General features: G+C 48.6%; 1 protein-coding gene across 1 annotated transcript; it reads right to left on the reverse strand.

Moving 5' to 3' along the window:
- On the reverse strand, positions 1-27,550 carry SDF4 (stromal cell derived factor 4). Its single transcript, XM_015411672.1, has 7 exons — positions 27,471-27,550; positions 17,895-18,259; positions 13,062-13,198; positions 9,785-9,898; positions 4,329-4,487; positions 2,972-3,147; positions 1-557 (listed from the first exon to the last, which is right to left on the reverse strand). The coding sequence occupies exons 2-7, from the start codon at positions 18,200-18,202 to the stop codon at positions 381-383; spliced, it is 1,071 nt and encodes a 356-aa protein (XP_015267158.1). The 5' UTR covers positions 18,203-18,259; positions 27,471-27,550; the 3' UTR covers positions 1-380.
- Between the last annotated feature and the right edge of the window lie 236 nt (positions 27,551-27,786).

Here is a 27,786-nt window from a genome sequence, read left to right on the forward strand (position 1 = left end):
TTAACCACTTGAGCCACCGCAGCTCCTGTGGAGATCAAACAAAAGAGCAATGTGAAAGCGGCCATCGAGGACGGTGACTGAGCGGCCTGCTGGTAGGAAAAGGTGCACAGAGCAAGCCTGAAGGGGAACTTGTCCGGATCGTGCCTGGTGGGCTTGAAGGCAAGAGAATTGTGGTTCTTTTCCGTTTATATATATATATATGTATATGTATATTTATATACACACACGTACAAGGACGGCTTTCCTTTAAAAAATAAGAGTCTAGAACACCACATCGTATACACACAGAACACAGATATAGCAGCAAAAGGGGATTCTCTTTCGGGTTTTCTTTTTTTTGGAAAGCGAGAAGGTGCATCGATAGCCGTGGGGCCCAGAGCTCAGAACTCCTCGTGGACGTTCCGGGCGTAGTCCATCAGCTTGCTGCCGGTAAAATATTCGCTGTACTTCAAGATCTCCTCCAGCTCTAGGTGGTGGTTCTGGTTCTCGTCCGCCACGGCGATCATTTGCTTGGCTTCGTTCAAGGCGTTGTACTCGTTCATGGGGTCCATGTACTCCTGGGGAGAGGGAAAGGAAAGGTTGGAGGAGACAGACACGCCTGCCCGCCCGCCCGCCCCTGGGAACGCCTGACGTCGAAGGGCTGTGGCCAAAGATCACTAGGTCAATGGCACAATGGAAGAACTTCATGGAAACTTTGCAAACACCCCCCAAGGATTTGGGCCGGGAACTGCAGGCACCAGATACAAAGAGGCTCAAGAGGTTAGGGCTCTTGAGCTTGGAGAAATGAACACTGAGGGGTTAAATGAAAGAGGTTTACAAAATTATACATGGGACAGAGAAAGCTGAGAAAGAGGTACTTTTCTCCCTTTCTCACAATACAAGAACTCGTGGGCGCTCAATGAAATTGATGAGCAGTAGGCTTAGAACAGATGAAAGGAAGTCCTTCTTCACCCTAAGAGTCATTAACATGTGGAATTCACTGCCACAGGAAGCAGTGGCGGTTAAAAGCACAGACAGCTTCAAGAGGGGACTGAATAAACATAAAGAGCAGAAGTCCATTGGGGCTACTAGCCACAAGGTATAGATAGAAGACTCGGTCTGGGGCAGTGATCCTCTGTATTCTTGGTGTTTGAGAGGGGGCAACAGTGGGAGGGCTTCTGGTGTTCTGACCCTGCTGCTGGACCTCCTGATGGCCCCTGGGTTTTGGCCACTGTGGGACACAGAGTGTTGGACTGGATGGGCCACTGGCCTGACCCAACATGGCTTCTTTTACGTTCTTATGTCTGGGGCAGTGATCCTCTATGTTCTTGGTGTTTGGGGGGGAGCAACAGCAGGAGGGCTTCTGGAGTTCTGGCCCTGCTGGTGGACCTCCCAATGGCACTTGGGCTTTGGCCATTGTGTGACACAGAGTGTTGGACTGGATGGGCCATTGGCCTGATCCAATGTGGCTTCTCTTATGTTCTTATGTCTGGGGCAGTGATCCTCTATGTTCTTGGTGTTTGGGGGGGAGCAACAGCGGGAGGGCTTCTGGAGTTCTGGCCCTGCTGGTGGACCTCCCAATGGCACTTGGGCTTTGGCCATTGTGTGACACAGAGTGTTGGACTGGATGGGCCATTGGCCTGATCCAATGTGGCTTCCCTTATGTTCTTATGTCTGGGGCAGTGATGCTCTATGTTCTTGGTGCTTGGGGAGCAACAGTGGGAGGGCTTCTGTAGTTCTGGCCCCACTGTTAGACCTCCTGATGGCACCTGGTATTTTTGGCCACTGTGTGACACAGTGTTGGACTGGTTGGGCCACTGGCCTGATTCAACATGGCTTCTCTTATGTTCTCATGTTCTTCCTCAAGGCTTGGGGTTGACTGCCCACCATCCACAGAGCAGGATGGTTATTTTTGAGATGCTGGTTTCTCATGCAGTTGATTTCTTCACTGCTAATTTTATGAATATTAGTGTCTTGATTTGCATTGCTTTCCTAAAACAACTGATTCCCCCTTGCTAGCCTCCTCATAAACTTGGAGGGGGGCATATAAATAACGGCAGAGAATGGCAGGCCAGAAATTTGCACTCGGCAAACCTCGGTTTCTCAGCCTCAGCCTTTCCATTACAATAATGATAATACTGACCTACCTTCCGGGGTGTTGTGAGGACCACAAAGCCAAATGCATGGGAAGCATCCCGCAGACTCTAACAAGCTCTATAAACACCACTATTAAATCCAGCTGCTTGATCGTTAGTAACAAAGTTGCGACATACTCCTGAGCCGATGCAAAGAATCCGGAATGTTTTCCCAGCATTCCTTGAAATACTAAACAGCTTCCACAATGTGGAGCCGACTTGACTCGGAACACACATGTAGGACGGACCAAAGGAAGCCGTCCGACAAGGCCATTGGAGCATCTAGCTCTACTTTGCCTGCCTTGATTGGCAATGCCTCTCCAGGGTCTCAGGGAGAGAAAGGTCTTTCCCAACACCTGCAGTTTGGAACTGTGACCCGGGTAGGCCAGAGCTTAAACACTGCAGGTGTTCGGCTTGCAAAACGCGTGCTCTACCTCTATGCCGCTGTTTTTCTGCTAAGTGTATAAAAAAACCCCCTTCCGCTCCCTTCTTGCTGCCGCTCTCAGCGGAAATCCGAAAGAACCTAAATATACCCTTTTCTGAAGGAAGTACCCATGAAGCAAAAAGAAAAATCCCCACGCCAACTCTGATCACCTGGTTTGATAACATTCGACTTGGCGTAGGAAATTATAGCTCATGTATTTATCCTCGCTTGCATCGGATTTTTTCCCAGCCAGACACCGCCGCCAACCCTGCTTGTAAGACGAGAGACTGCCAGAGCAAGCCAGTTTCCCCGGACTCGGGGACAACAGGGCAAGATGAAAGTCTTAATTCTTATAACCCGTGAAATCCCCTGAAGGGCACGCGAGGTGATCGCTGTCTGAACACGCCTGCGCAAGGTGCGGAGGGCGGCTCACCTCTAACTCCTCCATGGTGACGATGCCGTCGTGATCGGCGTCGATGACTTCCTCAAACTCCTTCTTCCTGTCTTTCACCCAGTCGTCGTCGATGTCTTGCGCTTGCTGGTTCTCCACGGTGCCGACGGGCAGGGAGATGAACTCGGAGAGCGTCAGCTTCTTGTCGCCGTCTTGATCTGCGGAGAGGAGACAAAAGACTCAAACCACAGGGACACAAAAATTCCGCTCCCCTCTTAAGTTAGAGTTGTGGCTGCTCTCAGCTTCTTCTCAAGAGAGCACCTGCACTAAGGTGCATCCTGTCTGTGGCTTTCCGCTCGCGGCAGGATGCCGACAGGGTTGGGATGGAGTTCTTGAGAATGAAGAGCCGAACGCTGCCGCTGACGATGGGCGGGGAAGGTTCTGAGTCACATCATTTCCATCTTCGGAGGGCGGCCGCGGTGGTCTGCCACGGAAGAGTTATATTCGAGCCCAGGTAGCACCGTCAGACACCTGGGGAAGGGAGCCTGGACTTTTGAAAGCTTATCCTCTGAAAATCTTGGTTGTCTCGAAGGTGCGACTGGACTCGAATCTAAGTATCATTCTCCCTCTTGCGCACGCGCACACATTCTATTTAGGGCTGTCTATCAAATGCAAAAAAAGCCAGTTTGGTATAGTGGTTAGGAGGGGTGGACTCTAATCTGGGAGAACCGGGCTTGATTCCCCACTCCGCCACGTGCAGCCAGCTGGGTGACCTTGGTCAAGCCACAGTTCTCTCAGAGCTGTTCTCTCACGAGCAGTCCTCGAGAGAGCTCTCTCGGCCCCACCGACCTCACAGGGAGACTGTTGTGGGGAGAGGAAGGGAAGGAGATTGTAAGCCGCTCTGAAACTCTGAGTGAAGGGCACAGTATAAATCCAATTTTCTCTTCTTCTTGGGGCGTTTTTTTCTTCTTCATTTTTTTTTTTGTGCGTGCGTGCTTGTGTGCGCCCGTGCCTGGAAGTCATGGTGATACCTGGTGACTCCTACTGGGGCATGGAGGACATTCAGAGAAGTGGCCTGGGAGCCTTGATTGCCTGCCTCTGCCTCCCGGCCCTGGTATTCCTTGGAAATCTCCCCTACCCAAATACTTGACAGGGTCAGCCCTGCCTAGCTTCCGAGACCGGGCTTGCCTGGGCTATCCAGGTCAGGGCCTGACATTCTCATTTTCAGGACACAAGCATTTAAAAAATAAAATAAAAATAAAATTATATAGAAGAGCACTCAGTCATGCAAAAAACCCCCCCCTTCCTTGGAATTTGAAGTGGCACACCCTAGACTGAGGCTTTACTGCTTTGACGAGAACTAAGCCCTCGATCAACCGCGACTCTGCGCGAGACGTACCCAGGTCCCGGACAATCTCTTTGACCATGAACTTCAGCATCCCTCTGCTGTGCTCCGGATGAAGGAAGGACAGAAACTCGTCCTCGTCCAGCAAGAGGTCTGCAGGTGGGTTGTCGGCTTGATACCAGCGATCCTTCAAGTTATCTAGGACTTCCTGCGCTGGAATAAAAAAAAAAAATGGAAATGGTTCACAAACGTGTGCGTGGTTTTTTTAAGTCTGTGTGTCTTGTACATGTTTGTTTCTTTTATATTTGAATTTGTACCCCGGCCTCCCCGCCAAGGCAGGCTCAGGGCGGCTGACATCATAAAAGCACAACAACAATGGAAATCATAGACATCTAAAAACAATTCATCAAACAATTCAATAGCAGTTCATTAAAACTAACTTACATTACATTAAAGCGCTAGCAGTTAACTTATAATATCAAAGATGGCCTCGTACATTCTGTAGGTTCACTTGATAGTCAGCTCGTTGGCTCTTTCTCAGTTTTGGTCGGCGAGCACAGGCAATCAGTAATAGGGCAGGCACCAGGCTTCTGTTGTTATTGAGTTGATGGTATTAATAACCGTAGGTGGTAATACTGGCCGTAGTGGTAGTGGTGGCGGCTCCTAGTGGAAAGCCTGGTGGAAGAGCTCCGTCTTGCAGGGCCCTGCGGAACTGTAAAAGGTCCCGCAGGGCCCTGATCTCTTCCGGGAGCTCATTCCACCAGTATGGAGCCACCACCGAAAAGGCTGATTGAAGCTAGCCTGGTGTCCTTGGGACCTGGAAGAGCCAGTTGGTTTTGTGACCCTGACTGAAGTGCTCTCTGGGGTATATATGGTGAAAGGCGGTCCCTCAGGTATCTCGGACCCTGGCCATATAGGGCTTTAAAGGTAAGAATCAGCACCTTGCAAGCCCACTCTCCCACCAAGGAGCCTAGGGTGGCATAACACCGCTCTTTCGCCCTCTGTTTTATCCCCAAACCATGCAGTGAAATAGGTTAGGGACTGACTGGCCCAGGAAGCTCCGTGGCACAGTAAGGATTTGAACCCAGATCTGGAATCTGACATGCTGACCCCTACACAGCACTGACTCTCCAAAAGAAGACCTTAAAACGATGCAAAAATCATTTGTTGGTTACCTGCCAGTACTGCAGAGTACGGTCAGCCGCCCTATCAGGACAAAATTATTCCTGTATTTGTATTAAAATCATAGAGTTGGAAGGGACCTCCAGGGTCATCTAGTTCAACCCCCAGCACAATGCAGGAAATTCACAAATCCCTCCCACTCCACACACCCCGTGACCGCTGTTCCACGCCCAGATGATGACAAAAAACCTCCAAGATCTTCAGTCAAACCGGCCTGGAGAAAAATGGCTTCCGGACCCCAAAGTGGTGACCGACATTTCCCTGGGTGTGTAAGAAAGGGCCAGGAGAACTTAAGGACCGAGGCAACCCTCCCTGCCCTCCCTCCTCATGATCTGCCTAAGTTCACAGAGTCAGCATTGCTGTCCGATGGCCATCGAGCCTCTGTTTGAAAACCTCCAAAGTATTAAACAGACTTCCTGATCTGGTACTAGAATTTATCCTGGCAGCTTACAATCCATTATAATAATACGACAGATGACAATCAGGCGGTGATTTAAACCAAGCCTGGTAGTATTAAATAGGGTAGATATCAGTCGAATAGCGGTAGCAACAGAATGGAACGAGGGAACTGGAACCAGCAATTTAATTAAAAAGGCAATTACCGAAAACCTGGGATTTTTTTTATTGCTTCTTTTTTAAAAAGGTGGCTTATACTGAGTTACACCATCGAGTTACCTTAGCCAAGGCAGGCAGAGGCCCTCCACAGCTTTTCTGAGCCCCCGACACCCAAGAAACTTTTAAAGGGAGGAGCTGGGGGGGGGGGGTAGAATGGAGACTTCCAGCACACCAATCTACATGCCAGAGCCCCTCCCCCAGCTGCTATTTGGGAGCCCTTTACTAAGGGGTGATGATATCCTCACTCCCCTTTAGAGATGTAAAATGTCCGGAAATTTTGAAGCCATGGGTAAAAAATGTGTTGTCGGAGGCTTTCACGACCGGCGTTCATTAGCTGTTGTAGATTTTCCGGGTTGTCTGGCCGTGGTCTTGGCATTGTAGGACCTGTCGTTTCGCCAGCAGCTGTGACTGGCATCCTCAGAGGTATGACACAGAAAGATGGAGTACTCTCTGTGTCAAGGTGAGAAGAGAAATGGTAGGCAGGTGATTTATATCTACTCAGGAAGGTGGGGTAGGGCTGAGTCATTATCTTGTAGGAGTTCAACCCTACCCCACCTTCCTGAGTAGATATAGATTACCTGCAGTGTTCCCTCTAAGCTGAGTTAGTGTGAGCTAGCTCAGTTTTTTAGCCTCCAGCTCACACATTTTTGTCTTAGCTCAGGAAGGAGGGCTCCAGGGGAAACTAATTTATGCAGCAGCTAAATCGCTCACTCACCAGTAGCTCACAAAGTAGGATTTTTGCTCACAAGACTCCATGGCTTAGAGGGAACTTTGATTACCTGCCTACCATTTTTCTTCTCACCTTGACACAGAGAGTACTCCGTCTTCCTGTGTTATACCCCTGAGGATGCCAGTCACAGCTGCTGGCGAAACATCAGGCCCTACAATGCCAAGACCACAGCTACACAGCCCGGAACATCTACAACTACATGGGTAAAATGTTTTCCCTCCCATGCCCCCAGGAAAAAAACCAGAAGTTTTGGGGGAAATTGGGAAAAAAAATGCAACATTGGTACACTTTACAGACTGAAAGACGCTTTGTTACTTTGGGAACAGAAAGTGCAGTGTGCATTAATTGGCTCGGCATAAAAGTCTCATGTTTGATATGCTAAAAGTACAGCTTATTCAGAAAATAACAACATACTGAATTTACTTTTTCGAATTTTATTTTTTGCTACCAATGGAACGACAAGGTCCTGAAATGGAAAGAATACCTGAACTATAAGGAACCTCTTTGGCCAGTTTATCAGAAGAGGCAACGACGACAACAAAAAGAAGAAATCATCAATATAACAAATAAGAACATTATTTTATTTCCTCTAATTATCCTATTCTTCCATAGTACAAACAGCTGAGAGGGCAGAAATAGATCCACCAACTATACCAACAAGATGACGCCCACAAGCAAAACGGAAACAAACCTTTCCCCCTTTTTTGTGACAACGACACTGCCCCCTAGAGGCAGAAACGCATCTTTCTCTTGCATTTCAGAATTATATCATTATTTTCTCAGTATCTGAATTATATTCCAGCCTTTGCTTATCCTCAGTGTATAGGAATCACAATGATTTGATACATAGTCTTACAAAAAAGTCTTCACAATACATAGTTTTTTAGAAATAAAATGGAAGAATTAAATATATGAACAACTTTTGTGATAAACATGTTATTTATCACTGTAAAAGGAAGATATTCCATAATCCGTTATTTTCAGTCTTACCGGGGAAAAACAGCTTCAGGGGGAAAATGGGGGGGGGGAGTTTTCCCCCAAATTCTTCTGTTTTTTCCCCCCAGGCCTTCCCATCTTTACTCCTACCCATACATTTCAAGGGGAGCGGGAACTAAGGTGAAGACCACTGATGACCCGGTGACAGAACCTGCCTCAATTTTCAACAAGGTTTGGTATAGTGGTTAAGCGCGGCGGACCCTAATTGGGAGAACCGGGTTTGATTCCCCACTCCTCCATATGCAGCAAGCTGCGTGACCTTGGGTCAGTCACAATTCTCTCAGAGCTCTCTCAGCCCCACCTACCTCACAGGGGATCTGTTGTGGGGAGGGGGAGGGAAAGGAGATTGTAAGCCACTCTGAGACTCTGAGTGAAGGGCGGGGTATAAATCCAATCTCTTCTTCTTCAGACAGCCAAAACGCCTCCAACAGCCACAAGCACCAAAGCAGGGCTGGTTAAATGAGCAACGACAGACTTACACATGCAATATGGACTCTCGATGTGCTACGGCCCCCTTCTCTACTGCTGGAGCCGGAACGTACTACCAGATGGGATCCTCTGCCCCATATGGCGCACCAGACAGAGTGATTAAGCCAGCTTGCGCGCTGTGCATACGGATGAGATTGAAAGCTTCTAGTGAATAAACATCAACTGTATAAGCTTTAGATCTGGTGGCACAACATATTTCCAAGTGGGAGGCGGGGGGAGCTTTAAAAAAAACAAACAAAAAACCCCACCCATTCCGATTCCACTCAAACATTCCCTTGCGCAAAGTCACATTGATCGATATTCTTGCCTTTGTAACTGCTGGTGCAATCAAAGCTGCCGTTTTGCAAACTGCCCCACACCATTCCAGGGCACAGCTTGCAATGCCCTTTGACACCCGTATGGCTTCCTGTCACCAGGTCTGGGCTCACAGTGACGCCGCATGCCCCAAAAGAAGGGTGGTATAAAATTTTAATAAAGTGTTGCTCTGCTGCCGACATCCAAACTGCACAAAGGTGAGCACCAGCATGCTGAACGCACACTGTGGAAATGGGGAGGAGGGGGACCTCTAACCACAGAGCTGGTATGGTGCATTAGTTAGGGTGTCAGACTAGGATCTGGGAGACCCAGGTTCGAATCCCCACACCCCCAGGGAAGCTTGCTGGGCAACGCGGGGCCTGTCACCAGTGTTCCCTCTAAGCTGAGTTAGTGTGAGCTAGCTTACAGTTTCTTAGCCTCCGGCTCACACATTTTTGTCTCAGTTCGGGAAGGATGGCTCTAGAGCAGTGGTTCTCAACCTGTGGGTCGCGACCCCTTTGGGGGTCGAACGACCCTTTCACAGGGGTCGCCTAAGACCATCGGAAAACACAAATCTTCGATGGCCTTATGATAGCAACAAAAATAATTTGATAGTTGGGGATCACCACAACATGAGGAACTGTATGAAAGGGCCGCGGCATTAGGAAGGCTGAGAACCACTGCTCTAGAGCAAAGCGATTTAAGCAGTACCCGAATTACTCACAACTTTGGTGCCAGTTTGGTGTAGTGGTTAAGTTCGTGGACTATAATCTGGGAAAACCAGGTTTGATTCCCTGCTCCTCCACATGCAGCTGCTGGTGTGACCTTGGGCAAGCCATAGTTCTGTCAAGAGCTGTCCTTGAAAGGGCAGTTCTTGAAAGAGCTCTCTCAGCCCCACCTGCCTCACAGGGTGTCTGTTGTGGGGAGGGGAAGGGAAAGGAGTCTGTAAACTGCTCTGAGACTCCGAGTGAAGGGCAGGGTATAATCTCTTCTTCTTCTTCTAATGCCAATAGCTCACAAAGGAGAATTTTTGCTCACAAGACCCTACGGCTCAGAGGGAGCATTGCCTGTTACGTACTCTCAGCCTAACCTACCTCGCAGAGCTGTTGTGAGGATGAAAGGGAGGGGAGGCGGATGATGTGAACTGCTTTTGGAAGAAAGGCAGGGTATAACTGTAAATAAATGAAACGATATTGCCACTTACTTTCCTCGTCTATTTTTAGCTCCTCGTTATTCTTGATCTTTTCCGCCACCTCCTTCTCGTTAAACCCTTTGCTTGCCAGAAACTTGATTTTGTACTCGTCCCAGGACACGTGACCTGTGAAGACAGAAAATATTCAAACGGCCTTCCTTGCTCAAGTCGCTACACCTGGATTACATCAGGATACCCAGCAAAAGGTTTTATGCCTCTGCGACGGTGGAAGACAAACCCTGGCTTCATCTGGAGTTCGATGCCAGTGTCTCCCCACATGAACTTCATTTTGATGTGAGAAAAACAAACAAAACCAAGCGAGCCATGCAAAAGGTACTGAGGCTTGCTCCCAGAAGACAGCCAGAAGCTAATTTCCATGCAACATCGATTCTACATGTTACGGGTCACAAACACACAGCAAGAAAGATACAGGTGCATAAGAACATCAGAAGAGCCCCGCTGGATCAGACCAGTGGTCCATCTAGTCCAGCATCCTGTCTCACACACTGACCAACCGGTTCTTCTGCAGTGCCAACAACAGGGCAGAGAGGCCGAGGCCTTCCCCCGATGTGGCCTCTTGGCTTTGGGATTCAAAGGCTGACTGCCTCTGAACGTGGAGGTTCCCATCAGTCACCATAGTTAGTAGCCGTTGACAGACTTCTCCTCCATGGATCTTTCTAATTCCCTTTTAAAGCTGTTTACTCCTGTGGCCATCGCTACATCCTCTGGCAGCGAATTCCACATTTTAATCGCTCTCTGTGTAAAGTAGTATTTCCTTTTCTCCGTCCTGAACCTACTGCCCATCAGCTTCACTGGATGCCCTCAAGGTCTAGTCTTTTGGGAGAGGGAGAAAAAGTTTACTTTTTTTGTCAACTTTCTCCATCCCATGCATAATTTTATAAATCTCTACCACGCCCCCCCCCCCAGTCGTCTCTTGTGGAAACTGAAAAGAAGAAGAAGAAGAGATTGGATTTATACCCCGCCCTTCACTACCCAAAGGAGTCTCAGAGCGGCTTACAAACTCCTTTCCCTTCCCCTCCCCACAACAGACACCCTGTGAGCCAGATGGGGCTGAGAGAGCTCTGACACAAACTGCTCTTTTTTCAAGAACAGCTCTTATCAGAACTGTGGCTTGCCCAAGGTCATCCAGCAGGTGCAAGTGGAGGAGTGGGGAATCAAACCCGGTTCTCCCAGATTAGAGTCCGCGCACTCGACCGCTACACCAAACTGAGGAAGTCCCAGGCTCTTCAGCCTTTCCTCATAGGGAAGGTGCTCCAACCCTAGTATAGACCCTGTACAGCTCCGGAGTCTGCACAGACACCACAACAGACACCCATTGCACCGCCCCACACACCATTCTAGGTATCAGAAAAACTCCCCCCACACATACCCTAATTTTCACTTATTAAAAGCCATGGTGGACAAGGTTCCTAATTAAATCAAATCTCCAGTTAGAGAAGTAGTCTACCTCTGAATGCCACTTCCTGAGAGCCGGCAACAGAGAGGGTGCGTTCAGATGAGCCGTTTAGTCTGCTTTCGGCCCGCCTCAGAAACGGATTTTATCTGCGCGATCACACAGTCAACATCTGCCTCCCGTCCCCAGCCGTCGCTTTCTGGCTGAAAACCGCTTTAACCCGGAGTATTTTGATACCAGGTCCCCAAGTGGTGTTTTCCTGATTCCCTCGTTCCAGCCGCACTTTTCTGACATCTGATTGCTCCTGCGGTGTCGAGCCACTTCCGGTTTAAACCCCCTCCCTGCTCGAAGGCTGCCCGAGGCTTCCGCTTTTCGCCCGCCATTTTTTTAAAGCGTTGGTGGTGTGCGCATAGGTGGATGTCCGCCACCGCGTTAGTAAAAACAATGTTTAAACGGTGCCTAGTTTTGGCATTTAGACAAGTTTGGGATCTCACGGAGGCCAGTTTTGGGGTAAACGTTTAAAGGGAAGTGTTCCTTTAAAGTTTACAGGGAAGTGCTACAGCAGTCGGGTCGAAGTGAAAATTGCTGTTCTGAGCACACGCAAAAATTTTAGTCCTACAGATGGCCGCCTGTGCGCATGCCCAAACTGAGAGAGAGAGAAAAACAACACCACGCATGCTCCTCCTGCCTGTGGACGGCGGGGAGCGATGTGGCTGCGCAGCGATCCGGAGCAAGGAGGTGAGTGTGATCGCGATTCGCCAGGTAAAAAAAAAACAAACGCATCGGGGCCGGAGCAGTTTAACTCGCTCTCAGCATGCTGTCTGACCGCATCCAGAAAGTCTGTTACCTAAGTGGTTCTGTTTTGGCTGACCCCTGTCCCGAAGCAGGGTGCCGGGACAGCTGTTATTTCTGGTCTGATGCAGCAGGGCTTCTTGCTTTGCCCTGTCTCTCTCTCCTGCCTGCATTTGGTCAGTTTCACACGGGCGTCAATATCAGGAGGCTCAATCCAACCCTGGTTTTTGGTAGAGGATCCCACAGATTCACACGAGAGATCAGCAAATGCAAACTACAGAGCCAACACAGACAAGGATCTGCACCAGGGGGTGAGCATGAGATTTCTGTAGTGAATGTCAATCAGTTGAAAGAAGGTCTGCAGCTTACAGATACGCCCTTGAACAGCATACCCGAGATTGCAAAAGCACAGGCATTTTGATGCCATTATTCAAAGCAAGGGGTGTCAGCTATCAGACACAGTTAAATAAGCAAAATATCGCAAGAGTGCTGATGTTTTAAGCAGGTTTTTATTTTAAGTTTAAAAAATCCACATCTTTGTGTCTGTGTCCTTTATCAGGTTTATATCTCCGCTACCTGGCATGACATTTTAGGACACACATGGCCTGGCCCAACAAGGTCTCATTTATGTTAGATCCGGCCCTCATAACAAAAGAGTTCGACACCCCTGATCTACACTGTTGGACTGAAGCTAAGCTGTAGCCATCATTTTGTGGCTGGCTTCGCCTTCCACGGCAGCCATTCTATAGCGGCCATTTTGTTGCTGGGCCCGCCATGTGATGTCAGAATTCCACATTTGCCTGCAGGGTGAAAAAAAATTGGTGTCGAAGGTATAAGGGCTCGAAATTCATCTTTATAAACCAAAGAAAGAAAACAAACGGAAACTGAAACCCTCAGAATGCCGAATTCCGAAATCAGTATAAAATCCCAGGCTTGGGCAGATCACACACAGCCATGTGCAAAAAAACTGCCAAGAGCACAACTGTGAACATTTCGACTTCCTCTATTAGGCTGCCCTCTAGCTGCTACACTGTGCCATGACAGGTGCTCTGGGGAAAGGGGAGGGGGCAGCCGCTCTCCTACCGTCTCCGTCTGGATCCACCGCCCTGAAGTGCATCTTGTTCTCCTCCACCGCCTCCTGGAAGTGCTCCTCGGTCTTCTCCATGATCCAGCGCTGCATCTCCTTTGCACTGATCTTCCTGTCCCTGTTCTGGTCTACTCTGCAGGGCAAACGTAACACACAGAATCAGCTGGGGGCTCGAAGAGGCCTAGCGCAAACTTCTGCCTTTTCGGTCAGCGGACTGGGAAGCAAACTCAGCAGCCGCGGGCCGAACCTGGGCTCAAGTCAGGAAAGCCCTTTTCCCAAGCCTTCTGCTCTAAGCCAGGGAAGGGTCCCATGAACACATGAAGCTGCCTTATACCAAGGGTCCCCAACCTTTCTTGAACCTGCGGGCACCTGCACTGATACTGAAGAAAAGGAAAGACTTTGGTTCTCTTAGGCAAATATTACAGAAGAAAGAAATAAGATACTGCTGGAGAATCCCATTCGCCTCGGAAGCCTTTTTAGGTAAAGGTAAAGGTTTCCCTCGCTCAAAAGCCAGTCGAATCCGACTCTAGGGATGTGGTGCTCATCTCCGTTTCCAAGCCGAAGAGCCAGCTCTGTCCAGAGACATTTCCGTGGTCATGTGGCTGGCATGACTAGACACCGAGGCGCACGGAACGCTGTTGCCTTCCCACCGAAGCGGTACCTATTTATATTGACTTGCAATTTCTTGCTTTCGAACTGCTAGGTTGGCAGGAGCTGGGACCCGAGACAGGAGCTCACTCTGTCATGCAGCACTTGGGTCTCGAACTGCTGAACTATTGACCTTCCAGTCTGCAGTTCAGCATCTTAACCACTTGAGCCACCGCAGCCCCGGAAGCCTTTTTATCTACAGGTAAAAGAGTAATTTCGACGTCTGCACAAGCCAAGCTCCTGGCAAGAGAAGTAACTGGAAAAGAATCAGAGGAATCAGAATAACTGAGAAAAGGAAAAGATTTAAGTAAAGGAGACAAATTTGACGAAGCTGCAGCGTATTGACAGAAATGGGTAGTTTGAAGGTCCTATCAATTAACATTAATGGCCTAATCTCCATGACCACGGAAACGTCTTCGGACAGCGCTGGCTCTTCGGCTTGGAAACTGAGATGAGCACCGCACGGAGAACATTGCCTCCTTTTCTTCAGGAGGACTAAAGAGCTCAGCTGGTCACCTGCTCCTTCCTCCGGCAAAAAGCTGTTCCCAGCAGGTGTGTGAGGGTGGGAAGAAGGTCTCTCCTGACTAACGAGATGGAGAAAGGCTAAGGGCAGGAGAGAGTTTCATCTTCTCGACGGCCTCTAAGCGTCTGGCAGCTGACCCGCCTCCTTCAAGATTCCGAGGAGAAACCGGCCGGCTTAGACGCGGCAACTTGTCACTGGAAAAGCAAGTGCAGCAGCAAAATCTGGTATTAGTGGAGCCAGTTTTCCATCCCGTAAGCAAAAACCTGGCTGCCTACGCTGCCAATGAAGCAGCCATCTGCAGAATGTACTCCGTATTGGGACGGAAAAACACCGACATCGTCCCGAGAAGAAAGATGTTTTTAAAGTGAGTTTTCCCAAATGGGCCCCTTTACTCAGCGTGTGATTCAAGGACCAAAGTCTTTTCAACTTCAGGGTTCAGCCTCAGATTCCACCTTTAAAAGAAACAACCCGAACCTTTGATTTAATAAAATCTATGATCAGATCTCCGATTTGGGCTGCCAGAGGGACGGGAGACAGGAAAGTACTTGCCTTCTGCCTACGATTGTTTGCAAGACCAGGGCTATGGGCTGCCCAACCGCCACTGACCTCTGCTCTTTCAGAGAAAATGAGAAGCAGCAAAGGCATGGGGGCCCCTGCAGCCATTCCAATCGGCTTTCAGTTTCATTACAGCCAGCTGCTTATCCGCTACATGCTTCATAACAAAACCTTTTAATTTGCAGACAAGGCGCCTGGCAAAGCGGTCACCGATCCGATGGCGTTCAGGGATGGAGATAAATTATTCTTCAGGCAGAGGCTGGCTGCGTATACAGGCAGAACTAAATGGTATTTGGAAACAAAACCAAAACTATTGGACCGTTCAGGGTTACCCCCCCCTTTCACACGCATCAAGCTGCGGGGGGGGGGGGACATCTTAACTTGGCAGAAAAAGCTAAGTAGGTTTTTAAGTGATTAGTGGGACCGCTGAGCCATTCTCTTGCCAAAAGATCCAGAGCCACATCAGAGGGTGCGCAGCTGAGCAGAGGCCGACTATTCCAGTGGGGCGAGCAGACGCACAAGCCCACATTCCCACAGCAAAATGAACATGACGGCCCTCTAAGCTGAGTCAGTGTGAGCTAGCTCACATTTTGTTAGCCTCCGGCTCACAGATTTTTGTCTTAGCTCCCGAAGGATGGCTCCAGAGCAAACTAGTTTATGCAATAACCAAATCGCTCAGTCACAGCTGTAATGCCAGTAGCTCATAGAGCAGAATTTTTGCTCACAAGACTCCACAGCTTAGAGGGAGCATCGATGAGGGAGCCCTTAACCACATTATATATTTAAATAAAACCAATGCAAACACAGATGCATGGTGTATAAAATAAACAGGCCACAAGCCGCCAACGGAAGGCTTAATTTATGGTCCAAGGCACAGATGCCGGATCCTAAGGAACACCCGTTTGGCTTTCTTTGTCAGAATGTTGCCTGTGAAGCAGGCTCTCTTAGATGTGTGACTTAGGAAAGGACTGTGGCTCAATGGTAGAGCATCCACTTGGCATGCAGGTCCCAGGTTCAGTCTCCGGCATCTCCAGTCAGTAGGTGACCTGAAAGGCCTCCGCCTGAGACCCTGGAGAGCGGCTGCCAGCCTGAGTAGACAACACTGACCTTGAAGAACCAAGGGCCTGATTCAGCGTAAGGCAGCTTCATGCGTTCATGTGGAGAGCTGGATCCCACGATCCATCGGCGGGAAGCACTGACGGTCAGCGGTCTTTCCCACATTCCTCTCCCCCAGCATTCCCATCCACTAGAGGGAAACGACTTCATTCCCCAGTGTTTTGGGACATAGCAACACGAGAGAAGCCAATGTTGGATCAGGCCGGTGGCCCATCCAGTGCAACACTCTGTCACACAGTGGCCAAAAATACCAGGTGCCATCAGGAGGTCCAGCAGTGGGGCCAGGACACTAGAAGCCCTCCCACTGTTGCCCCCCCCCCAAGCACCAAGAATACAGAGCCTCCCTTGCCCCAGACTGAGAATTAAGAACACAAGAGAAGCCAATGTTGGATCAGGCCAGTGGCCCATCCGGTCCAACACTCTGTGTCACACAGTGGTCAAAAATACCAGGTGCCATCAGGAGGTCCAGCAGTGGGGCCAGGACACCAGAAGCCCTCCCACTGTTGCCCCCCGCCAAGCGCCAAGAATACAGAGCATCCCTTGCTCCGGCCTGAGAGTTCCTATCTATACCTTGTGGCTAATAGCCACTGATGGACCTCTGCTCTGTATGTTTATCCAATTCCTCTTGAAGCCGTCCATGCTTGTAGCCGCCACCCCCTCCTGTGGCAGTGAATTCCATGTGTGAATCACTCTTTGGGTGAAGAAGTACCTCCTTTGACCCGTTCTAACCCTGACTGCTCTGCAATTTCATGGAGTGCCCATGGGTTCTTGTATTGTGAGAAAGGGAGAAAAGGACTTGTTTCTCTACCTGACCAGCACGGACTAATAAACACGTGGATTAGGAGGCTGCAGGGAGAACGGGGTGCCATCACCTTCCCTGTCTCCTCGGTGATAGAGGGGAGAGTTGATCTGAATAAACGAATTCTAACTTTCCTGGGGTCAGACAAGACCGATGCAGGAAAAAAGAGAATGTCAGGATGACCTCCCATTCATGGGCTCAGAGACTGTAGCAACCAGATTTTTTGGACTAAAGCTGGACAAACATTCACTCTGGCTCAAGGCATGTGCGTGTGTATATAAATTTGGGAGCTCCCAGAACAATGAGCAGGCATCCTCCCTGCAACACAGGGACACCCCCACATAAAGAATGGCACCTGCCCTCCTGTTTGTACAGTCAGTCCTGGTTCAGGATGGGGCCACTCTTTCTGGGGTGAAGTGATGCTTTGGGGGTTCTCTCACTGAATCAGAGAATGTCAGTGCATCTCTACCCCTTCCTCTGAGAAGAAGAAGATGAGATTGGATTTATACCCCGCCCTTCCCTACCCGAAGGAGTTTCAGAGCAGCTTACGATCTCCTTTCCCTTCCCCTCCCCACAACAGACACCCTGTGAGGCAGGTGGGGCTGAGAGAGCTCTGACAGAAACTACCCTTGAAAGAACAGCTCTGAGAGAACTTGTGATTGACCCACAGTCACACCAGCAGCTTCAAATGGAGGAGTGGGGACTCAAATCCGGTTCTCCTAGGTTAGAGTTCACGTTCCTAACCACTGCACCAACCTGGAATCACTGCTCGACTACTGTATTGACAGAAAACAGGCAAGATCAATTCTGCAAGGTGATGCTGAGAGGGAGTGTGGTACAGTGGTTTGAGCGTCAAAGCAGAATTGGGGAGACAGAGGCTTAAAGCCACACTCTGCGTTGACGCTTACGGGGCAACCTTGCCTGTCACTTCTCTTTTGGCCTCACCTACCGGTTGTTGTGAAGGTAAAATGGACGAAGCGTAAACTACATACACTGTTCTCAACTCCTTGGAGGAAGGATAGAACAGAAAAGCAAACAGAAGGGTAGTTGCGGAAGCCGCCTGCCTGTTCCAATAGCCATAGAGTTTTTGAAGCGTGGCTCAGGCCACACATAATGCCAGCAAAATAGCAGCAACAGCCAAAAGCTACAGGCCATGTCCAGGTTGTGTCATACCAAAGCGACACTCACTTTGAAAAGATGACCATCAGCTTCCTCCGGTTCCTCCGTGGCTCCGAATCTTCATCAAACTCCTCCATCTCCTTCCCTAAGAAGACCTCCTGGTGGAACTCCTTGTTCAGATGGCCGTCCATCTCCATCTTGACACCGTTCAAGTGGTCCGGGGGCAGGATCTCGTTCTCGTCTTTGCCGTCGGCTGCTTTCTCTTTCAAGGCGGAGCTGTTGGCCGGCCGGGCGTAGACGTCCATGAGTAAGAAAACAAAGAGGAGGGACAAGTAGATCGAGCCCAAGCTGCAGACAAAGGCCCGCTTCGAAACCATCGCTCCTCTCTGTCACGGAGTCAGCGGTCTGAAATACGGGTACAGTAGCTGGATGACCTGAGAGGAACATGGGAAAACATAAAGGCAAGTTTTCATGACGTTTCATGCAGTTTGGAAGCTGAACTGTTTCCCACCAGAAACGCACCGGTCTGGTCCTTTACCCTGGTTACAGCTAACCATGGTTTGTTGTTTTAACCCTGGTTATGGTCCCAAATGCCCAGTGAACCCAGGATTTTGCACACCAAGCTAAGTCCTGCGTATGTAGGATCATGACCCCAAAGTGGCGACCGGCATTTCCCTGGGCGTGTAAGAAAGAAAGGGCCACGAGAACTAAGCACTGAGGCAACCCTACCTGCCCCTCCCTCTCATGACCTGCCTAAGTTCACAGAATCAGCACTGCTGTCAGATGGCCATCCAGCCTCTGCTTAAAAACCCGGGAGTGGTTTGCAACAGGTAGACTTGGATTCAAATCTCTGCTCAATCATAGAGCTCACCATGATCTCAGGCAAGTCACTCTTTTCTCTTGGCTTAGTCTACATCACAGGGTTGCTGTGAGGATAAAATGGAGAGTGGGGGAGATTCTCGAGAGGAGAACACCCTCCACATAAATAAAACATTAAATAGGTCGGGTTAGAACAGATAAGTAGTCGGGTTAGAAAGGATAAAAGGAAGTACTTCTTCACCCAAAGAGTGATTAACACTTGGAATTCACTGCCACAGGAGGTGGCAGCGGCTACAAGCATGGACAGCTGCAAGAGGGAATTAGATAAGCATATGGAGCAGAGGTCCATCAGTGGCTGTTAGCCACAAGGTACAGATAGGAACTCTCAGTCTGGGGCAAGGGATGCTCTGTATTCTTGGTGCCACGGGGGGTGGCAACAGTGGGAAGGCTTTTAGTGTCCTGGCCCCACTGGGTGACCTCCTTATGGCACCTGGTATTTTTGGCCACTGTGAGACACAGAGTGTTGGACTAGATGGGCCATTGGCTTGATCCAACACTGGCTTCTCTTATGTTCTTAAGGGAGCCTCCAGGAAGGAGTGCATCTCACACGTAGGACTACTGCTGAAACAACAGGACAATGGACTAGATGAACCTCTGGTCTGATCCAGCAGGGGTCTTCTTATGCCCTCATGCAAATACTCAAGTATTTTTATTGAGCTGACTCAAAGTCATACCGAACAAACACAGAACCTTATGTAAATATAACTTTAATATATTAAATGGGTCAGACACCAGACTGAATAATAAAACAGCAATGGGAGAATCTTACATTTTAGTAACTACTTCTACCCTGTAAAATCTTTAAGAAACGCTATCGTATATTTTCACAAAACAACTGTCACTGAAATCTATTAAAAACTCACAATGGCATCAACACAAAATGACAACTGGCAAAACCCACCTTACGACACCTGGACCCGACCACGCTATTCTTCAGCCCTCGTTCACTGCCGGCGTGCTTTCCAGTTATAGTTCACTGAACAATCACACCACCAGCTTCATGCACCTTGGAGTGGCTTTACCGGTTGTCAGTTTTTGCTCTTGGTCTTCACTGACTATGTTCATGCCAGCCAAGAAGCAAATTATGTAAAGCCCAGGGTTCTCTGACTTGCTGTGTGCTTGGAGCGGCCAACGGCCCAGATAAACTTGGATGAAAGGCAGTCAAATGCCACCCTTATTCTGCAGCAATTAAAATGTTCCCATTCATTCTTACAAAAGAACTCCCACATTTCCTGGCGTGCTTTCAAGCCTGTTCAAGCTTGTGACAAGCTGCACTGTCTCTTGGATTGTTGTGTTGTTCTACTGGGGGGACACACACACACACACAGTTCTATGATCATTTGTCCAGGACCCATATCAGTTAACCAACAGAGAAAAATAAGTTGATCTGGAGAAAGCATCAACTGCTTAGCCAATTATCTCACTGTGACCAGCGTCACAGCACCAGTTGTTCTAATTCTGCAAATGGATCCTCAGAAATAATCATACAAATTCTATTCTGTGGTTAAAATGGAGCAAATTTGGGGTAGTGGTGTAGGAGCGCAGACTCTAATCTGGGAGAACCGAGTTTGATTCCCCACTCCTCCACATGCAGCTGCTGGCGTGACCTGGGGACAGTCACAAGTTCTCTCAGAGCTGTTCTCTCATGAGCAGTTCTCGAAAGAGCTCTCTCAGCCTCACCTACCTCAGAGGGTGTCTGTTGTGAGGAGGGGAAGCGAAAAGAGATGGTAAGCCGCTGAGACTATTTCAGATATTGAAGGGTGGGGTATAAATTCAGTCTATTCTTCCTCCTTCGCCTTCTCTTCTTCAAATAAAGATCACAAGGTAGAGAAGCTGGAGAGGACGAGTCACAACGTGACCACACACACAAGAACACGTGAACCACACAAATGCACAGGTCAAGAAGTCATTGTGAGCCTGTAACTAAGGAGACATCCAGATCTAAACCAAAACAGAACACAGTAGGAGAGGTTTTATGGTGAGCGCTCTCTCACCACTCTCCAAAATAATTCTACATATTGATTGAGAGAATCAGTCCTTCACAGACTTTCTGAAGCTGCGGACTCTGGATTTCCATAGTAGTCCACTTCAGATACAAGCAGCAGCTTGCTCTGGACCAAACTGGACCTTCGGCTGATTCTCATCAACTCTTGCAGCTGGTCTGCAAAATGATCGTAAAATCGGTTGATCAGTGCAGGCGAAGGAGGAGGGTTTTGAATTTATACCCCGCCCTTCACTCAGAGTCTCAGAGCGGCTTACAAACTCCTTTCCCTTCCCCTCCCCACAACAGACACCCCATGAGGTGGGTGGGGCTGAGAGAGCTCTTGACAGAAACTGCTCTTTTTCAAAAACAGCTGTGCCAGAACTATGGCTTGCCCGAGGTCATCCAGCAGGTGCAAATGGAGGAGTGGGGAATCAAACCCGGCTCTCCCAGATTAGAGTCCGCACTCTTAACCACTACACCAAACTGGATGTTGGTCTCCACATTATTGTCACTGAAACGATCATCCTGTACCACTTCAGACTGCAGGACTCTGAACTGCAGCAACCCCCCTCCGTCCCACCCACAAATCCCTTCCTCCGAGAATGATAAAGTCACAAAGAATGTTCTGCATCTTCCCTTTGACATGCTTGTTTCCTGTGCGCAAGAAGATTTCCATGCAGAGCACTCGGTCTTGTGAATCCCCACCTGAAAGCAGCGCACCCCAAATTCAAACCACAAACTTACACAGCTGTCTTATACCAAGTCAGACCACTGATCCTGCTAACACAGTACTGTCTACTCTGTCTCGCAGCGGCCTCTCCAAGGCCTCAGGCCAAAGAGGGGTCTTTCCTCACCACTGTCTCTTAAGGACTTTCAACTAGAGACTCTAGGGCAGGGGTGTCGAACTCATTTCTTATGAGGGCCGGATCTGACATAAATGAGACCTTGTTGGGCCGGGCCGTGTGTGTCATAAAAGGTAATGCCAGGGAGCAGAGATATATAAACTTTATAAGGGACACAGGCAGACACAATTAAAAAAATTTTAAACTTTAAATAACACATTTCCAGTGAGTTCAACACCCCTGCTCCAGGGACTGAGCAAAGGACCTTCTGTATACAAAGCGGTATCTCTACCTCTGCTTCAGAGACGACTTTAAGTGTGGTTAAGTGCGCGGACTCTAATCTGGGAGAACCGGGTTTGATTCCCCACTCCTCCACTTGCATCTGCTGATGTGACCTTGGGTCAGTCACAAGCTCTGGCACAGCTGTCCTTGAAAAAGAGCAGTTTGTGTCGGAGTTCTCTCAGCCCCACCCACCTCACAGGGTGTCTGTTGTGGGGAGGGGAAGGGAAAGGAGTTTGTAAGCTGCTCTGAGACTCCAAGTGAAGGGCGGGGTATAAATCCAAACTCCTCTCCTCCTCCTCTTCTTCCTTCCTTCTTCTTCTTCCTTCCTTCCTTCTTCTTCAAAGCACGGAAGCATATTCAGAGCAAAGGCAGGGACGGCCACGTGCAAAAACAAGCAGAAGCCTTGTGCCACATGAAGACTCGTGAAATTTTTATTCCAGCATAAACTTCTGTGGACTCGCGGTCCAGGTTCTTCAGATGTCACAAGAAGCTCTGAATACAAACAGCCCCCTTTTGGCTTCAGCCAAGAACGCCAGGGCCAGCCTTCCGTCAGAATGTTTGAAGACAAAACACAAATGAAATCAAACCAGAGATAAAGCAAAATGTCAGCAAGTTCTTTCCCAGGAACAATGTTTGAGGAGCTCTGTGTGCGGCTGCTCACTGGGCACCCCTGCCTGCTGCAGAGTTTGGAGTCAAGCAGCCCCAGTGCCGCCACCCCTCACGACATGGCAAGGAAGCTGCTACCTCCTGCAGTGCAGTTCTTAGCATCAGGGAACCCTGGACAAACCAGTGGGCCAGCCCCTAACGGAACAGAACGTGGCCAAAGACCAAGCGCTTCCGACAGAAGTAGAGATGTGAAGGCCCGGAAAAAAACCGGAAAAAATCGGGGGGAAACCGGTTTTTTCCTGAAGCCTTTTTTGTTTTTTTCCGAAAAATTGGAAAAATAGAAAAAAGAAAAGAAAAGAAAAAAAAATGATTATGGAACATTTTATTTTAACATGATGAATAAAATATTTTAAGACAAGGTGTTCAAATATTTTCCAAATCATTTCTAAAATATATATATATGGTATCAGATTGATCTAATTTCTGTGCACTGAGGACAAGCAAGTCCTAGGTTACAAACTGAACTCTCCAATGCAAGAACAAGATGCATTTCTTCCTTTAGGAGGTGCGATTGTCAGAAGAAAATAAAAAAGTTTCAGTTTTGTTTTTGCATGTGGGTGGGTATTCTGTTTGTAATAATTGTTTGGATACACTATATTTTTAATATGCTAGTTGTGATAATTTCATGCCAAGTAAAAATGTCCATAGTCATATTTTATGTTCCTAAAGTAACAGAATGACTTTCAATCTAGAAAAGACAAAAGAAATGCTAATGTAGCATTTTTTCCAATTTTTCTGAAAATTTCCATTTTTTCCCAGAAAAAAAAGGAAAAAAACCCGGGGGGTTTTCCGAGCTTCAAAATTTCCGGAAATTTTACATCTCTAGAAAGAAGCTAGGTGTCCTCCTTGTGTCAGAGCTACGACTTGCCCAAGGTCATCCAGCCAGGTGTAAGTGGAGTGGGAAATCAAACCTAGAGTCGGAGCACTTAACCACTACACCAAACTGGCTCAGTAAAGTAACATGCAATATGATGATGATCAAGATATGCAAAGTGACACTAAATAACAAGTTAAGGTTACCGGCAGACAGCCGTAAAGCAATAAATATGTCAAACTAGCAGAGAAATGTCTCAAAGGTGCCACTGGACCAACACAGATGTCCAACTGGATCTATCGGCAATGGCATTTGAAGGTCACAGTAAACTGCAACTGAATTCCGGATGGGCACGAAACCATTTGCCGAGGAAACCGCTCGCCCCTCCCACCTCCTGACTGCTGAACATTGCCCAGGAGTGTAGGAAGGGATAAATATTTACTTGATCTACTTGGTCACTTCACTCAGTTCACAGTTAGCGCTGGACGCAGTGAAAAGAACACGGGGAGAAAGTGACAGGAAACGCTTTCTTACCAGAAATCTGAGGCAGTTTGTTCAGTGCATTTTGTCAATTAAATGCAATGAAGAGAGGGCACGACAGTTACTAGCTTCACGGAAATGGGATGAGTGAACCAATCAATCAGTTATTGAGGTCTGGTGGGGAGGGGGCCCCGTGGCTCGGGGGCAGAGCCTCTACTTGGTAGGCAGAAGGTCCCAGGTTTAAATCCCCGGCATCTCCAGTTAAAATGATGAGGCAGGAGGTGATGTGAAAGCTTTCCACCTGGGACCTTGAAGAGCGGGTGCCAATCTGAAGGAAACGCTACTGGCCTTGATGGATCCGTGGTCTGATTCAGTAGAAGGCAGCTTCATGGGTGCGTCATTGCGGTGCAGCAATTAGAATGTCGGGCAAAGATCTATGAGACCCAGGTTCAAATCCTCGTTCTGTCATGAAGCTCGTTGGCTGACCCTAGGCCAATCACACACACCCTCTCTTCTTTTCACCTAACCTACCTCAGAGGCGCGTTGCAAAAATAAAACGGGGAGAAGAGATGATGATGATGATGAGATGAGATTGGATTTATACCCCGCCCTTCACTACCCAAAGGTGTCTCAGAGCGGCTTACAAACTCCTTTCCCTTCCCCTCCCCACAACAGACACCCTGTGAGGTGGGTGGGGCTGAGAGAGCTCTGACACAAACTGCTCTTTTTCAAGGACAGCTGTGCCAGAGCTTGTGACTGACCCAAGGTCACATCAGCAGGTGCAAGTGGAGGAGTGGGGAATCAAACCCGGTTCTCCCAGATTAGAGTCCGCACACTTAACCACTACACCAAACTGGCTCATACATGCCTTCCAGAGCTTCTTGGAAGAAAAGTGCAATAAGAAAATTGACCTAGATTGCCAAGGGGGCAAACCGAGGAGGAAAGGAAGCTCTGGGCACACAATGTATCATTAAGTCCTGTTCCTTTATAATAATGCAGTGCAAAGTCCTGCTAGGTTTACAACTGCTAATCTGATGTTTGGGGGAAGGGAAGGGTGAGCTGCTGGTATTGTTTGCTTGGGCGGGGGCGGGAAGATCCCTCGATGAGCCAAAGCCCTCCCCACATGCCCAGATGAAATGTCACCACAGAAGGTCTCAAAGTTTAGAGATAGGAGGGGAAATGTGGAGAAGGCAAGCAAGCACTTGATGAAAGTTTAATCAGAAATAGGAGACAACGCTCTTGCTGAAAGACAGGAGGAACCTGGAAGGTTTGAAGCGGCTTGATACCACTTGCTTATTTACCAGGTTTTTTGCTTTTTTCCTAATGAATGCCTCTGAGGAAGCACATGGAACCATGGACCTCACGGAGAAGAGGCCCATCAATGGCTACCAGCCATGGTGACTGAAGGGAGCCTCCACATCCAGAGGCAGCAAACCTTCGAATACCAATGCTGGGACGCAGAAGGGGAGGGCCTCAGCTTCCATGCCTTCTTCGTTGGCCCTCCAGTGCAACTGCTTGGCTGCTGTGTGAGACAGGCTGCTGAACTAGACGGACCACTGGTCTGGTCCAGCAGGGCTCGTCTGATGCTCTTGATTAAAGGAACAACCAAATCAACCTGCTAAATATACAGGTAGCCAGCCGCTGTTCCTTTATATAATTGGGGCAGCTGCGCCAGACGTTTCGGCACCCCGGTCTGCCTCTACAGCTAAATCAGGCATGCACTTCAGATACCTCGCCCAATCCAACCTGCACTGCGAGCAGCATGGCTCAGCATGGATTAAACAGTTTTTCAGGGGGGGGGGGTTTGTTTTGGCAGCTTTGAGAGAAACTCCAATGTATCTACAGGACTGGCTTCAGAGACACACACTTGCTGGCAGAAACAGAAATATCAGCGCCAACTCATTTGGAACACTGAGCATGAGACTAGCTGTATTCACCCCCAAGGGGGATATTGCAGAGGCGGGAACGATGCGCAAGAGGGTAACTGTGAGGATCAAGCCATTGGAACACCCTCCTGATGAGAAGTGGCTAAAAGATATTTAGTGTCTGAGGACAGCTGTGTCGGTCTGCAGCAGAACTGCCAGATTCGACTCCAGTAGCACCTTGGGAGACCAACATGACTTTGGGGATACAAGCTTTTGAGTGTCCGTACCTGACGTGTCTGTACCTGACGAACGGAGCTTTGATTCTCAAAGGCACGTAACCTGAAAATCTTGTTGGGTCTCGAATCCAGCTGAGAATATTTAGTTTACAAAAGCACACATGACAAGTTTATAAAATTATGAAGGGAATGGGGAAAGTGTGCAGAGAGAAGTTTTTCTACCTCCCCCCTATGATACTGCAACCCAAAGGAGGTGATAGCCAATAGATTCAGGACATGCACAAAGAAATACTTCACACAATGTTGTTTGCTATCCCAAAATGTAGCAGGAGCCACTAGCTTACAGAATCTAGAAGAAAAATTCCACTAACTGATGGAGAACACATCTCTCAACAGCGATGAGCTACAACAGCTAAACAAAACCTTCTGTTTCATAGGCGGTGAACCTCTGGTGTTGGGAAAGGCTAGTATTATTCTTCACACCGCAACTAGAGGACAGACAGTGGGTTCAGAGAGAAAGGGCTTGTCTACAGTCACCATTCGAACCAGGGCCTTCTTATGCGGTATGATATCTTAAAAATGCTTACTTGGGAAGTAAGTTCCACTGCAATAAATGGAGCTCGCTCCCAAGAAAGAATGGGCAGGATTGCATCATTAGCCGTTAATAATTAGCCATTAAGTGCACAAGATCTAACCTAGACTTAACCAAGTCCCAGAGCTTTATGATTTTTGGCCCTAATGTATGATTTTATTGTTGGATTACATGTTGTGAGCTGCCCTGAGCCCGCTTGCAGGGTAGGGCGGGTTAAAAATCCCCCCACCCCCATTATAAAATACATTGGAGTGGGGAGAACTAGAAAAAAATTCCACATAAATTCAACAGAGCTTATACCCATATACACATGTACAGTATCCGGGTGAATCCTAAATTAGATAGTAAACCATCCATAAAGTGATAACTTAAAAGAGAAGGCAAATAGAAGCAAGAAAGCTAATACGTGGGACAAAGGAGGTCGAATGCACTGGGGAGGAGGGGCGGGGGGGAAATTTGTATCGATTTCGCTGCCACGCAGAGAAATTCTCAAACACGAAGAAAATAATAACAGTGGCGCTTATTTTAAGCATTTAGTTGCCTGTTTCAGATACATTTCAACACAGCCCAGGTAGCGGTTCTCACTCCATCCAATGGGCACTTCCATCATCCGTTTTACCTACATACCCGCATCTATAAGTTTCCAGGTGGAAGTTTTAAGCTTTCCCTTTTTAAAAAATCCAAACTTTCCTCTCGTCAGGACAGAGGCACTCTGCGTATGCTTAAGATACACACTTTAATTAAAAATCTCTCCCAGTCAGAAAGACGCTCTGATCCTGTCCAGGTTGATATTTTTTTAAAGGAGAACTAAGCACGCCTATATAATACAGCTCCGAGGAAAGACACTCTGCACCAAAGTAAGGGTACTGTCTCCTTTAATTAAGGAAAGGCACTTTGCCCATGCCCCGAGGAACTCCCCCTAGCACCAATGCACTCTGCACATGTCTGGAGGCCCTCTGAGCCCGGTTTTCCCTTCCACCAGCGCACCCCTCTAGGGGCTCGTACCTGCGGGGAGGGCCGCTGTGGCTCCTCATGCCCAGCCCCTCGCCGGGGCTTCTCCCTCCACCACGTTCGAGCGACGTAGCAGCCAGGAATGCACGGGCGAGCCGGAAACCGGAAATGCCACTCAACACTTGGCCGCCCCGCCTCTTCCGCTTCTCAACTGGCTGTTTCAACACCGCCTCCACGCCCACTGCCCCCTATATTGGGGTATACAGGGGGTAGTGCCACGCCCCGCTACCTTCTCATCATAGTAGCGCACTGCGCAGGCAGGGTTCCGTTTTAGTTTGGGTTTTGTTTATTCTCTGGAAAATGTTGGTGA

This window comes from Gekko japonicus, unplaced genomic scaffold, assembly GCF_001447785.1.
Source record: "Gekko japonicus isolate JY-2015 unplaced genomic scaffold, Gekko_japonicus_V1.1 scaffold76, whole genome shotgun sequence".
Taxonomy (NCBI): Eukaryota; Metazoa; Chordata; class Lepidosauria; order Squamata; family Gekkonidae; genus Gekko; species Gekko japonicus.